The following is a 12928-nucleotide window of genomic DNA, read 5'->3' on the forward strand; positions in this document are numbered from 1 at the left end:
TAATAATAATAATAATAATAATAATAATAATAATAATAATAATAATAATAATAATAATAATAATAATAAAGTTGGAAGGGACCTTGGAGGTCATCGAGTCCAACCCCCTGCCCAGGCAGGAACCCTACACCATTTCAGACAAACGGCTGTCCAGCCTCTTCTTAAAAACTTCCAGTGTTGGAGCATTCACCACTTCTGGAGGCAGGTTGTTCCATTGGTTAATTGTTCTAACTGTCAGGAAGTTTCTCCTTAGTTCTAAGTTGCTTCTCTCCTTGATCAGTTTCCACCCGTTGCTTCTCGTCCTGCCTTCAGGCGCCTTGGAGAATAGCTTGACTCCCTCTTCTTTGGAGCAGCCCCTGAGATACTGGAACACTGCTATCATGTCCCCCCTCATCCTTCTCTTCCTTAAACTAGACATCCCCAATTCCAGCAACCGTTCCTTATATGCTTTAGCCTCCAGTCCCCAAATCATCTTCGTTGCTCTTCTCTGTACTCTTTCTAGAGTCTCAGCATCTTTTTTACATCGTGGTGACCAAAACTGGATGCAGTATTCCAAGTGTGGCCTTACCAAGGCATTGTAAAGTGGTATTAATACTTCACGTGATCAAATTACAAGCAACTTTAATGAAAGGCAAATAATCTGGGACGTGAAATCATAAAACCGGGTTGCACAGATGCTGGTCTTTAAACAACATTTAAGTTTTATGAAAGAGAGCTTGGTGTACTGGTTAAAGGCGCTGAGCTACAAACTCGGTTTGCATTAGCCAGGTCAGTCACACACACAGCCCTAGGAGAAAGAAGGCAAGGGAAAAATAAAATAAAAATGAAGAAACATTGCCAAGAAAATTCTACTCACTTGTCCAGATGGTCACCAAAAGTCCAAGATTGATCCCACCCCCCCAAGGCACAAAATTAAAAAATGCACAAAAGTCTTAAGAACCCAGCTTAATGATTACAGAGAATTTGTGGAAGCGATTTACTGCCTCGTGTTGTTTTCTCTTTCCGCGCTCCTTTACGATCTTCTTTGTCTGCTTTCTCTCCTAGCTGCAATCAGGGGCGTCACCACCAAAGACCTCTACTCTGAATTTGATCTGGATCTGAATGATTAGGAGGAATGTAAAATGTGACACACACACACACCTTGACTGTGGAAATATAATGCGTGGCGAAAAGGCAATCACTGTAAGTTCATTATTCCCCCAGAAATATTAATGAAGCAGTAGCTTTAACTTTGGGGCAAAAAAAAAAAAAATCATTTAATGGATGGAGAAGCTGTTGGACTTATTACCACCGTTTGGAGACGGACAGAACAGAATTTTCTAGATCTGGACAAATCTCTGCAGAATTCTAGAAAGCTGCCCTGGATTGAGGAATTGCTAATGAGCCTCTCTTCGCTGTGAGAGTTGACCAGGTTAAACTATAAAGCCATAAAAATAGAAAAGAGTTATTAATTGTAATAAGGGCTGCAGGTGTCATTGATAGTCTAAATGGAAGTGCCTTCAGCCTTGGGTCCATTCAAGTTGAGCCCTGTTTTCTCCTCCCCCAAAGAGGGCTGAATTTGAAGGTGGAATCCTCTCCAAATCATTGTGAATTGTTAACTATGATCTGAAATGTAGGCTTCTTCAAATATGGCTGTTGAAAAGAGCGAGGGGCCCCTGCTCTTTTGGAACATGTCGAGAAAGCAACATTTGTCTATAAAAATGGTGATTTATTTGCTTGGGAGTGAATTTCAAAAGCGTTGGTGAGATGGTTTAGCTTTTGACGCTGAAATGAAGGGATGTGTTTTTTGCGTTGAAATCCAGACATTGCATTCCACAGACAGGGGCATAAATTGAAAAACAGATCAGTCCTTTTGACTTCCATTTAGTAACCAACATCTGGTAAGAATGTTTATTTCCATGCTAGGAAGAAACAAAATAGCTTACTTTAATAGATATTTGGTTGGTGTTTGAAATACACAACTGTGGTAACAATATGTTACTTTGAAATATCCAATTTCAGCCACAATAACTAATTTTGCTGTGCTGGATCTGGGCACAGTATCCAATCTTTCTTCCTTCCTTCCTTCGTCCCTCTCTCCTTTCTTTCTTTCTTTCTTTCTTTCTTTCTTTCTTTCTTTCTTTCTTTCTTTCTTTCTTTCTTTCTTTCTTTCTTTCTTTCTCTTTCTTCCTTCCTTCCTTCTTTCTTTCTTTCTCTTTCTTTCTTTCTTTCTTTCTTTCTTTCTTTCTTTCTTTCTTTCTTTCTTTCTCTTTCAAATTGCAATATCCTTGGCATGTTGTTTAGAAAGGAACATGCCAACTTGGAACTTTCTGATCCAAGCTAAAAATTGGAATTCCCGGGATGTTTCACCAGGCTTTCCCCCAATATTCCGAGAATTCTAGCAAATTTCCTATTGAATTCTGGATCTGGGTCAGATTCGGTCTCTTTCACCCTCCACCCCAGGCTTCAGGCGCCCAAGACTGCTTTCGAGTTCAGCATCTACTTTCTGTTTGACTTGCAAAATTGCCCGCTGGATGTTAGGGAGGTCCCACTGTGTCCTCAGCAGCGCGTCCTCCAGCACAAGGACGCCGTCCCGAAACCGCCTCACTTGGGTGCACACCGCCGTAGTCTTCAGTTCCAACCCTATTTCGTGAACTACCTTGCGGAGATACTGTTGGGTCTCGTGCAAGCAGTGAATTTCTAAGAAAGGCAGGAAAGAAAAGCCAGTAGCTAAGCAAAATTTAAAGCTGCACTTTCATAATTGCAACTTGGAAGAGTTGAACAGGACTCTGTTCCCTCGCCCCAGTTTATTAAAATAATTTCAGGCCGGTCTGGCTAAGAAAGAAATGAATCTTTCAGCTGTTGGGCATCTTAGGGGAAACTCCCAATTCTTTTGTCTTTCGAGCCCAATTCTGATGAATCAGCTTTATACTAGGTTCTTGAGTAAAAGCCATTCTTACTGGCCCAGTTTTTATTTTCTGGACTAGAGGCGTCACGGATTTTAGCAGGATGTAGACTGCCTTTAATTGCACTATTTTCACTTTCCTTTGACATTGCTGAAAAACAGTATGGTGGACAAAGTGTAGAATCCCCTGGTCTCTGTCATTTAATCCAAAGTTTCTCAAACTTGGCCACTTTAAGATGGACTTCAATTCCCAGAATTCCACAGTGTGGGGAATTCCAGATGTTTTAAAAGTGGCCAAGGTTGAGAAACACTGATTAACTCTAAACCAGGGGTCTTCAAACTCGGCCCTTTTATGACTTGTGGACTTCAGTTCCCAGAATTCCACAGTGTGGAGAATTCCAGATGTTTTAAAAGTGGCCAAGGTTGACAAACACTGATTAACTCTAAACCAGGGGTCTTCAAACTCGGCCCTTTTATGACTTGTGGGCTTCAACTCCCAGAATTCCTCAGCCAGGCATGCTGGCTGAGGAATTCTGGGAGTTGAAGTCCACAAGTCATCAAAGGACCGAGTTTGAAGACCCCTGTTCTAAACCAATGCTGATTATTTTTGCAGCATCCCTGGTAGCTATCCAACCCACCACTAGTTCATTCCTTCAAAGTCATCTTTTCCGATTTGGTGTAACGGGAACAAAGTCGGGGGGGGGGGAGATTTAAAGAGGGTTCCGGAGCTTAATTTCCTATTTTTTTAAAATAAAACAAGGTCGCCAGTCGGCCATACCCAGCTGGAATTCAGGTGGATCAAATCGGAGACATCGCACAGCCGTGATCAAAGGCGGGCTATTGTCCATGGGCCGAATGAGGCCTTTGACAGCCAACTCGTAGGCTTCTTGAGTTTTCAAGTCCAGGTTAGCCCACCTGGAAAGGTATGGGGATAGAAAAAGAGAAGCATAATTATTTGGGAACAACAGGTCAGTCCAGGATATCGCGATTGGTGTCCTTTAACAGCCATCGTCAAAGTCCATTTTATTTCGCCCACATTGCTGTGAATGTTATTCCCTCCAAGTTCCAAAGAAGGGATTCGTTTTTGCTATGATACAGCTAGTCCCCGACTTCATTTAGTGACTGTTCANCAACTTGCAGGACTGGCCTAGGGGAAAATTTTAATGGGGTTTTAAAGCAATTTTTAAATTAACTTGACCAAATTACTAATATTTGTTTTTACTTATGTTTTTAAATTTGTAGTTTTTGGGGATTAGTGTTTTATCTGGTTGTTAGCCGCCCTGAGTCCGTAAGGAGAAGGGCGGGATATAAATTAAATTAATAAATAAAATAAATTAATAAATAAATAAATGTGATCAAAATTCAGACGCTTGGCAACGGACGGTTGCAATACGCTGAGATCCTACTATCCCCTTTTGTGACCTTCAGAATCAGAATAGCGCGGGAAGGGACCTTGGAGGTCTTCTAGTCCAGCCCCCTGCTCAGGCAGGAGACCCTATACTATTTCAGACAGGTGGCTGTCCAGTCTCTTCTTAAAAACCTCCAGGGATGGAGCATCCACAACTTCTGGAGGTAAGCCATCCCAGTGATGAATAGAATAACAGAATTGGAAGGGACCTTGGAGGTCTTCTAGTCCAACCCCTTGCTCAGGCAGGAGTCCCTATATCATTTCAGACAAGTGGCTGTCCAGTCTCTTCTTTAAAACCTCCAGTGATGGAGCACCCATGATTTTTGAAGGCAAGTTGTTCCACTGGTTAATTGTCCTCACTGTCAGGAAGTTTCTCCTTAATTCCAGGTTGCTTCTCTCCTTGATTAGTTTCCATCTTTTCTTGTCCTGCCTTCTGCTGCTTTGGAGAATAGCTTGACTCCCTCTTCTTTGTGGCAGCCCCTCAAATACTGGCATACTGCTATCATGTCCCCCCCTAGTCCTTCTTTTCTCTAGACTGGCCAAACCCAGTTCCTGCAATCGTTCTTCGTGTGTTTTAGTCTCCAGGCCTTTAATCCTCTTAAAGGCCTGGAAACTAAAACACATGAAGAACGGCTGCAGGATTTGGGCATTGCTCTTCTCTGTACTTTTTCCAAACTTCTAGATTTAAAGAGGATTTCATTCAATAATTGCAGTAATTCGCTGAACAACTAAAAGGTCGTAAAAGTGAACGCGATTCTCAGCCATCTTATTTAGCAACGGAAATCCTGGTCCCAGGTCCAGCACTCTTTTTATTGGTAACACTTACATCCCCAAAGAAGTGTATAATCCCCCCCCCCAACCTGGATTCTCTGGTCCAGAAGTGCTAGAGAACTCTGGTTAATTTAACCAAGCCACCCTGACAGACGTGATTCTCCTTGTTTACCAAAGCTTTTAACCCAGCACGCCAAGTTTGAGTGCAACAGGAAAGCCGCGGTTAGCTACTTCTGGTATTTTCTGGAGGAGAGCCAAGAGCCTAAGGGTTGCAACAGGGGTGTGTATATTGTGAGAAGCCAGCTTTCCCTAACCTGGTGTGGCCCAGGTATGTCGGACTTCTGTTTTCCCATCGCTCCCAGTAGCTTTGATTGTCAAGTTGCTGCCAATTCATCAATAAAGACAGAAGTTGGCCCAGCCACAAATGCTTTACGGGCTACCGCTTGGCCCTAAATTTCCCCCTTTTGCAAAACTCCACACTCGTTTCGAACGTACGAATATTTTATTATGCATGCTGCGAAAAGTCGGTCAACTCCTGCTCTAATACCACATCCCCCCCCCCAAAAAAACAGGATGTTTTGTTCCCCTCCAGCCTCTCTCCCAACTGAGAAATTGCACCCTCCGGGGAACCAATCTCATTTTCACTGTTTTTTTGTTTTTAAATAAACTGGGTCTTGCTTCCACCACCCAGGAGAGAGACTCTTTCCATTCACAGCCTCGCCGACTTGGGCAGAGTCCATTTTATTTTAGATTTAAGAGCCTTTCCCGAGATCGGCCTTCAGCTCTTTTTTTTTTTTTTATCAACCTCTTCCGGATCGTCTTCCTCCTCGCCCCGGCAAGCAGGGATGCGAAACCTGGCAGAACAGCCCGGCTTTCCGATCCCCGCGTCCTAGTTTAAGGCTTCTTCTCGTCCTCTCCCGCAGGGACGGAAGGCGGCTGATGCTGCAGGGGGTAATTCTGCAGGTACTCAAGGAACTCTTCGGCCCGCCGGTCCGCCTCCGTCTCGGGGCGCAAATAGCACCAGAGGAGCATCAGGAAGATGACCAGGTTGATCAGCAAGGCCCGCCAGGCGGGCTGCCGCTGGTCGCTGCCCATGGACTGCCAGACGGTCCACCGGCGGGGGTTGGCCGGGCTCTTGGTGAAGCACAGCGGCTCCGAGTTTTCGGGCTCCTCCGGCTTTTTGGCCGGGCTGTAGAGGCGCCGGGGGAGGAAGCCGAGGGACGGGGGCGGCCTGCGGAGAAAACAGAAGGAGGTTGGTGACCGCCTCCGTGCCACCTCACCATGCCGCCTTCTCGCCTTCCAGGCAGGGTCTGCAGATTTTGGACAAGACTGAACACTCAGCGACCGATCGAAGTTACGAAGTCGGAGCGGTTTACAGCCCATTTTTCAGAGCTACGATAGCCGCACCGGCCCATACATTTGCAACTGGCTTGCCTTGATGGCCGTTTGCACCATCTTGCGGTCAGGAGCACACTCCCCCCCCTCCCCTAACAAATCTGTTTTTGCCCCGTTTCTGGCGTTTATTCCTGGTGTCCGGCAAGAAAAAATGCATTTGCTCAAACGGTTGCTGCGATCCCTTCACGACCGTTGTAAAGCAAACAGTCCCGGCTTCCAATCTGGTCCGGTGATGCCTCAACGTACGACTGCGATGACCGATAGATGGCCATAATTCCTGGCTCAATGACGGTCATACATCAAGGCCCGTTGTAGCTTGCCAAGTGTCCGGCAGCGGGACAGCGAAGTGGTCTAACGCTTGCGCGCGTGAGATAAAGATTCTTTTTGCTAAGTGAACAAAAGTCCACCATACCTCAAGCTAGCAGTTTGGAAAGCTGTTTCAGTGGGCTTATTTGGGGTCACAAAAAGTCAGAAAGGATTTTTTTTTTTTTTTTTTGCATCCTGATAGCACTCACTGCGGATTGCAACGTTCCCAGGGCAAATTGGTTGTAGGGTGTGGATATGGCCGGTCTAGAGAAAAGAAGGACTAGCGGGATTCCAGTATTTGAGGGGCTGCCACAAAGAGGAGGGGGTCAATTTATCTTCCAAAGCACCCGAAGGCAGGACAAGAAACAATGGATGGAAACTGATCAAGGAGAAAAGCAACCCTGGAATTAAGGAGAAACTTCCTAACAGTGAGGACAATAAACCAGTGGAACTGCTTGCCTCCAGAAGTTGTGGGTGCTCCATTATTGGAGGTTTTTAAGAAGAGACTGGACAGTCACTTGTCTGAAATGGTGTAGGTCAGGGGTAGGCAACCTTGGCTCTTTTATGACTCATGGACTTCAACTCCCAGAATTCCTTAGCCAGCATGGCTCAGCTTGGAAACCTCTCCTTTTCCCCTCAGCATGGCTGGCTCAGGAATTCTGGGAGTTGAAGTCCACGAGTCATAAAAGAGCCAAGGTTGCCTACTCCTGGTGTAGGTTCTCCTGCTTGAGCAGGGGGCTGGACTAGAAGACCTCCAAAGTCCCTTCCAGCTCTATCCCGATTCTAATTCTTCCTGAATGTCCCTAATTTTAAGCAGGGTTGAGCCAGGCCCCTTCCACACCACACCAGAAGCACGTTGCCCTTCAAACACAGTCACTGCAATTTGGTACTCACTGCAGTAAAGCCTTGTGATTGGATCCCTGGATCACCGAAACAATCCGCTCCAGCTTCTCCCGTGTTACGTGATCTCCAAAGAAGAAGACAATCCACGTTTAGCTTCCTTTCCTCTGATTTCCCCCCATCTTTTCCCAAAGCAATTCAGAAAAGATTTTTTCCAATCCTGGGAAATCACCAACCGTAGAGCCGGTCGCCTTAGGCCCCCTGGACGAGTCACTTACCAAATGTGCTCTTCTCAATCAGCTTCCCGGTGTCCGAGAAATTGTCGGTGGCTTTGCCAAAGAAGCCGCTAACGGTGTATGCCTTTGGAAAGGGAAACATCCTGATAGCACACTGCGCCTTGCAAAGGCAGAGAGAGAAACTCCCTCAAAGCAGAATTGTCAGCCCAAGAAAAGACCCAAGAGCCGAACTTGCTGTTTTGGACAGAAATTGTTCTTGAATATCAACGGAGAGGGAAACCCCTCTCCTATCTAGCACTGATGATGTTACCTAGTTGGGTCATGAAATGTCTGCGAGAAAAGAAGCAAGCTCAGAGAGCACCAAGGACCCCACAGTCCTCCTCTTCCTTCTCCTCCTTCTCTTCTCCTCCTCCTCCCTGCAAGCTCCACTCCCTTCTAGAACTGATGATGTTACCTAGTTGGGTCATGAAATGTCTGCGAGAAAAGAAGCAAGCTCAGAGAGCACCGAGGACCCCACAATCCTCCTCTTCCTTCTCCTCCTCCTCCTCCTCCCTGCAAGCCCCACTCCCTTCTAGCACTGATGCTGTTACCTAGTTGGGTAGTGAAATGTCTGCAAGAAAAGAAGCAAGCTCAGAGAGCATCAAAGACCCCACAGTCCTCTTCCTCCTCCTCCTCCTTCTCTTTTTCTCCTCCTCCTCCTCCTCCTCCCTGCAATCCCCACTCCCTTCTAGCACTGATGATGTTACCTAGTTGGGTAATGAAACATCTGCAAGAAAACCACCAGGCTCAGAGAGCACCAAGGACCCCACAGTTCTCTTCCTCTTCTCCATTCATTCTCCTCCTTCCTGTTTTCTTTCTCCCCCTCCTCCTCCTTGCAAACCCCACTCCCTTCTAGCACTGATGATGTTACCTAGCTGGGTAATGAAACGTCTGCAAGCAAACAGCCCAACTCGGAGAGCACCAAGGACCCCAGAGTTCTCCTCATCTCCACCAATCCCACTCCCTTCTAGCACTGATGATGTTACCTAGTTGGGTAATGAAAGGTCTGCAAGAAAACCACCAGGCTCAAAGGCCACCAAGAACCCCACAGTTCGATCCTCAGCTACAGATATTCTCTTCTACAAAGTTTCTTCCAGCTCAGGAGATGAAGCTAAATTTACGTCTCCACATGCCTCGTGGGCTATTTTGAGAGCCTCCCCGAGACTTAAGGGGGGTTTATTTACAAATTGAGGGATTTCCCCATGTGTGCTACACCAGCTCTCCCTAAATATAAACAGAGCTTTGCGTTGCAAACAAATAGCGCTGCCTACTAAGCGCCAGAAACGGAGGGGCTGCTTACCCTGGTAAGATGTGCATTGTACCAATCTTTGAGCAGCTTGGTGCCGTGACCCACGCCGAGTACTGGAGGAGTAAAACGCAGAAGGCAAAACAACTTGAGAATTAAAAACGTCACAGTCTCCTATCATTGAGTTCCAGCAGCCAGATCAAAGTGGCTTTAAATTAATCTGGGCAGGAATAATTGCCCAGAACACTGGGGGGGGGGGGGAGAAAGGATTGTTCAAAATTGTAAATCCATCATCCTAGAAAAATTCTGGATAAGCCCCCGTTTTCAAACAGGAGAAGCTTAAAAAAAACCAACAACAACACAATCCAATAAAGCTGAGTAGTCGTTCCTAATAGGGTTAACGGAAACATTTCTAAAAGCCGAGTGAATTGCAGGAGAAAAAGATGCTTTTTCAAGAAGCAACTGGACTTTCTTGTTTTTCTTTGAAGACGTTTCGCTTCTCCTCCAAGAAGCTTCTTCAGCTCTAACTGGATGGTGGGGAAGGGAAGGATTTATACTCCTTGCAGACAGCTGGTCATTTTCATCCATTTAGAGAGAAAGTTGGTCCATAAGAAAGGCTGAGCGCCAAAGAATGGAGGCCTTTGCACTCTGGTGCTGGAGAAGACTCCTGCGAGTCCCCTGGACTGCAAGGCGATCAAACCGGTCAGTCCTAGAGGAGATCAACCCCGACTGCTCTTTAGAAGGCCAGATCCTGAAGTTGACACTCAAGGACTTCGGCCACCTAATGAGAAGGAAGGACTCACTGGAGAAGAGCCTCATGCTGGGAAAGATGGAGGGCAAGAGAAGAAGGGGACGACAGAGAAGGAGGTGGCTGGATGGAGTCACTGAAGCAGGAGGCCTGAGCTTCAATGGACGCCAGAAGATGGGAGAGGACAGGAAGGCCTGGAGGAACGTTGTCCATGGGGTCACGATGGGTCGGACACGACTTTGCAACTAACAACAACAAGCCATTTGGAGGTTTACCTGTGTCCTCAGGATCATCTGAGTTGTGCAAATGGGTATGGAGTCAGAAGCTTCTTGGATGAGAAGCGAAACATCTTCAAAGAAAAATAAAGAATTCCAGGTGCCTCCTGAAAAAGCACCTTTGGGACAACCAGGATCTGGAGGATCGAGACTCTCCATAGATATATTGACGCTCTGCTGATATCCCAGTTCAAAACTGGCTTAGTAAGTTTGATCAAGCCTCCCTTTCCTTCCCAAGGAATTTTAATGCCTAGAGTTGCTTTTACTTACCAAACACTCCGGACGATTGCATGTCCAGACGAGGGCCTGCTCCAACGTTTAACTGCGTAAAAACCGGTCCCGAAACTGTGAGGAAAACCAACACGGATTTTAACAGCGGAAAAGGACGCTCCCGCTGTACAAAGCAAACGGTGAGAAATCAAAAACATTCCCACTGGGCCAAGCAAAAGATTACCTTTTAATTATTATTATTTTTAAAGAAAAATGCCCAACATGGTGGTGGTGTTTTTTTTAAAAAAGATGCCAGATGGCATCCACCGCGCCATTCAGCCTGAAAAGAGGAAATGTTTTGCCAAGAATCCTGGAAAAGCTCCTGGCTGGGGGAAGGTTGATTTCACACAGTGAAAATTATTCAGCGGAAGATCTCGGACAAAACACAAGCGGCAAAGATAAGATTTCTCCTTCGGACTGGCGGCGCTCCTGATCCAGTTTTGCCTGGGTCCCGATTTCTGCAAATTCTCTTCCACCATCTTACCTAAAGGATGGTCAGCCAGCATAGGAACCTGGCTAACCGTCAAGGTTAATTCCTTCCCGCTCTCCTCCTTTTCGGCCACGCTGGGCTGAAAGCATATTTGTTGACAAGGTTCTGGGTGCTTTAACGAGTTTAAGCCTGGAAGCAGAAAACAAAACATTTTTTTCCCCTCTTCACATCCCCTCTGACATCTGGATTCCTCAGACCTTTCTTCTGAGTCAAGCGCGCAGGAATTTGTATTTGAGCCGGGGGGGCTGGATTAGAAGACCTCCAAGGTCCCTTCCAACTCTTTTGTTAGTTTTCTGGAAACTCGTCCCATTTTGCTAAACGCCTCTTGGGAAGGAAGACAAGGCTTTCCTGATAGGTTTACAGCCATCCATTCCGCTCCTTTGGAGCCCTCCAGATGTTCTCAACTTCTGGGAAAAGCCGTGTTATGTATCTGAGGGGTCCTTGGTACTAACACTGATGACGTTGCCTAGTTTGGGTCATGAAACGTCTGCAAGGAAACAGCCAAGCTCAGAGAGCACCAAAGATTCCACAGTCCTCTTCCTCCTCCTCCTCCTCCCTGCAAAGCCCATTCCCTTCTAGCACTGATGATGTTCCCTAGTTGGGTCATGAAATGTCTGCAAAAAAACCCACCCAAGCTCAGAGAGCACCAAAGATTCCACAGTCGTCGTCTTCTCGCAAACCCCACTTCCTTCTAGCCCTGATGATGTTCCCTAGTTGGGTGATGAAACGTCTGCAAGAAGAGCACCAAGCTCAGAGAGCACCAAGGACCCCACAGTCCTCCTCCTCCTCCTCCTCCTCCTCCTCCTCCCTGCAAGCCCCACTTCCTTCTAGCCCTGATGACGTTACCTAGTTGGGTAATGAAATGTCTGCAAGAAAAGGAGCAAGCTCAGAGAGCACCCCGAGGACCCCACAGCTCCTCTTCTCCATTATTTCTCCTCCCTCCTTCCTCTTTTCCTTCTCCTCCTCCTCCTCCTCTTGTCTGCAAACCCATTCCTTTAGCACTGATAACATTCCCTAGTTGGGTCATGAGACGTCCGCAAGAAAACCACCAAGCTCAGAGAGCACCAAGGACCCCTTCATTTCAATCTTGACCCACAAATCGCCTTTATGATGCATCTAGCGGGGGCTTCCTGCGTAAACCAGGATCGTTTGTGGCCCTCCAGAGCAGCCTCTCCCTCCAAAGCTAAAAATCTGGGGGTGGGGGAGAAACTAGCTTCTGTGTGTGTGTGTGTGTGTGTGTGTGTGTAACAGCTGGAACGGAAATCCAGCCCCGAGGAACAGGCAGAGGCGCAATCGCGCCCTTGGAAAACCCGCTGCGCGCTGGCAAAAGCGCAAAGGGGGAAACGGGGGAGGCGCCCGCGGGCGGCGCGCTTGCAGAATCTGCACCGCTGGGGGGGGCAGGGGGTGTCGGCAGTCTCTGGCCGGGGGGGGGCTGAAAGGAGAAGCGGGGGGGGGGCTCGGAGGAGGAAGCGGCTCACCCTTGATCAGGTGCAGCTTCACCGTCTCCGTGACCGTCATCCAGTGCACGCCCGGCGGCTTGTAGACGGCGAAGAGCCCTTGCAGAGCCGTGCCCGCCGCCGCCGCCCGCATGGTGCCCGCCCCGCCGCCGTCCTCCTCGGCCGGTGCAACCGCCTCTCCGCTCCCCCTAGCGCTGCCGGGTTGAGTCCTACTGGAAATAGAGTCCCCCCGGGAACACGAGCCCGCCCGAGCAGCCTGCCAGCCAGCCGGCCGTCTCCGAGCCGAGAGAAGCGCAAAGCGAAAGCGGCTGTTGCGCGCAACGGCCGGCGCGCCCGGGGAGCCGTGCCAAGAGGGTTGGGGGCTTCTGGGAAGGCCCGGGTTGGGGTCTTTGCAACAGGGGCTCGCTCGCCCGAGGGGCGGACAACTCCAAAGCACGCACACATACCTCTCTCTCTCTCTCTCACACACACACACACACAAACACACACACACACACCGACCCTAGATCCAGAGGGCGGACAATTCTCTCTCTCTCTCTCTCTCTCACACACACACACACACA

The 12928-nt window shown here is 47.7% G+C and overlaps 2 protein-coding genes across 2 annotated transcripts in view; one reads left to right on the forward strand and one right to left on the reverse strand.

The window, feature by feature from the left end:
* SWI5 (SWI5 homologous recombination repair protein) overlaps nt 1–1722 on the forward strand; it is an 8314-nt gene extending 6592 nt beyond the window's left edge. Inside the window, exon 6 of the mRNA XM_015832101.1 lies at nt 1045–1722. Within this exon, the coding sequence (XP_015687587.1) occupies nt 1045–1109 (65 nt within the window). The 3' untranslated portion in view covers nt 1110–1722. The remainder of the gene's footprint in view (nt 1–1044) is intronic.
* Nucleotides 1723–2246: 524 nt separating this feature from the next.
* Nucleotides 2247–12498, reverse strand: TRUB2 (TruB pseudouridine synthase family member 2). Its single transcript, XM_015832098.1, has 8 exons — nt 12387–12498; nt 10903–11037; nt 10419–10493; nt 9180–9241; nt 7883–7964; nt 7659–7731; nt 3663–3799; nt 2247–2679 (listed from the first exon to the last, which is right to left on the reverse strand). Exons 1-8 carry the CDS (start codon nt 12496–12498, stop codon nt 2411–2413), a joined length of 945 nt encoding a protein of 314 aa, XP_015687584.1. The 3' UTR covers nt 2247–2410.
* Between the last annotated feature and the right edge of the window lie 430 nt (nt 12499–12928).

This window comes from Protobothrops mucrosquamatus, unplaced genomic scaffold (assembly GCF_001527695.2).
Source record: "Protobothrops mucrosquamatus isolate PMUCROS unplaced genomic scaffold, P.Mucros_1.0 scaffold_302, whole genome shotgun sequence".
NCBI classification, from domain to species: Eukaryota; Metazoa; Chordata; class Lepidosauria; order Squamata; family Viperidae; genus Protobothrops; species Protobothrops mucrosquamatus.

Excerpts from the sequence above, each read along its gene's own strand:
- TRUB2 (XM_015832098.1), bottom strand. The coding sequence starts at position 12,498 with ATGCGGGCGGCGGCGGCGGGCACGGCTCTGCAAGGGCTCTTCGCCGTC. Across the intron at positions 9,242-10,418 it reads GCAATCGTCCGGAGTGTTTG|TACTCGGCGTGGGTCACGGC; the intron begins GTAAGTAAAAGC and ends TTACTCCTCCAG. Across the intron at positions 7,732-7,882 it reads GATTGAGAAGAGCACATTTG|ATCACGTAACACGGGAGAAG; the intron begins GTAAGTGACTCG and ends TCTTCTTTGGAG.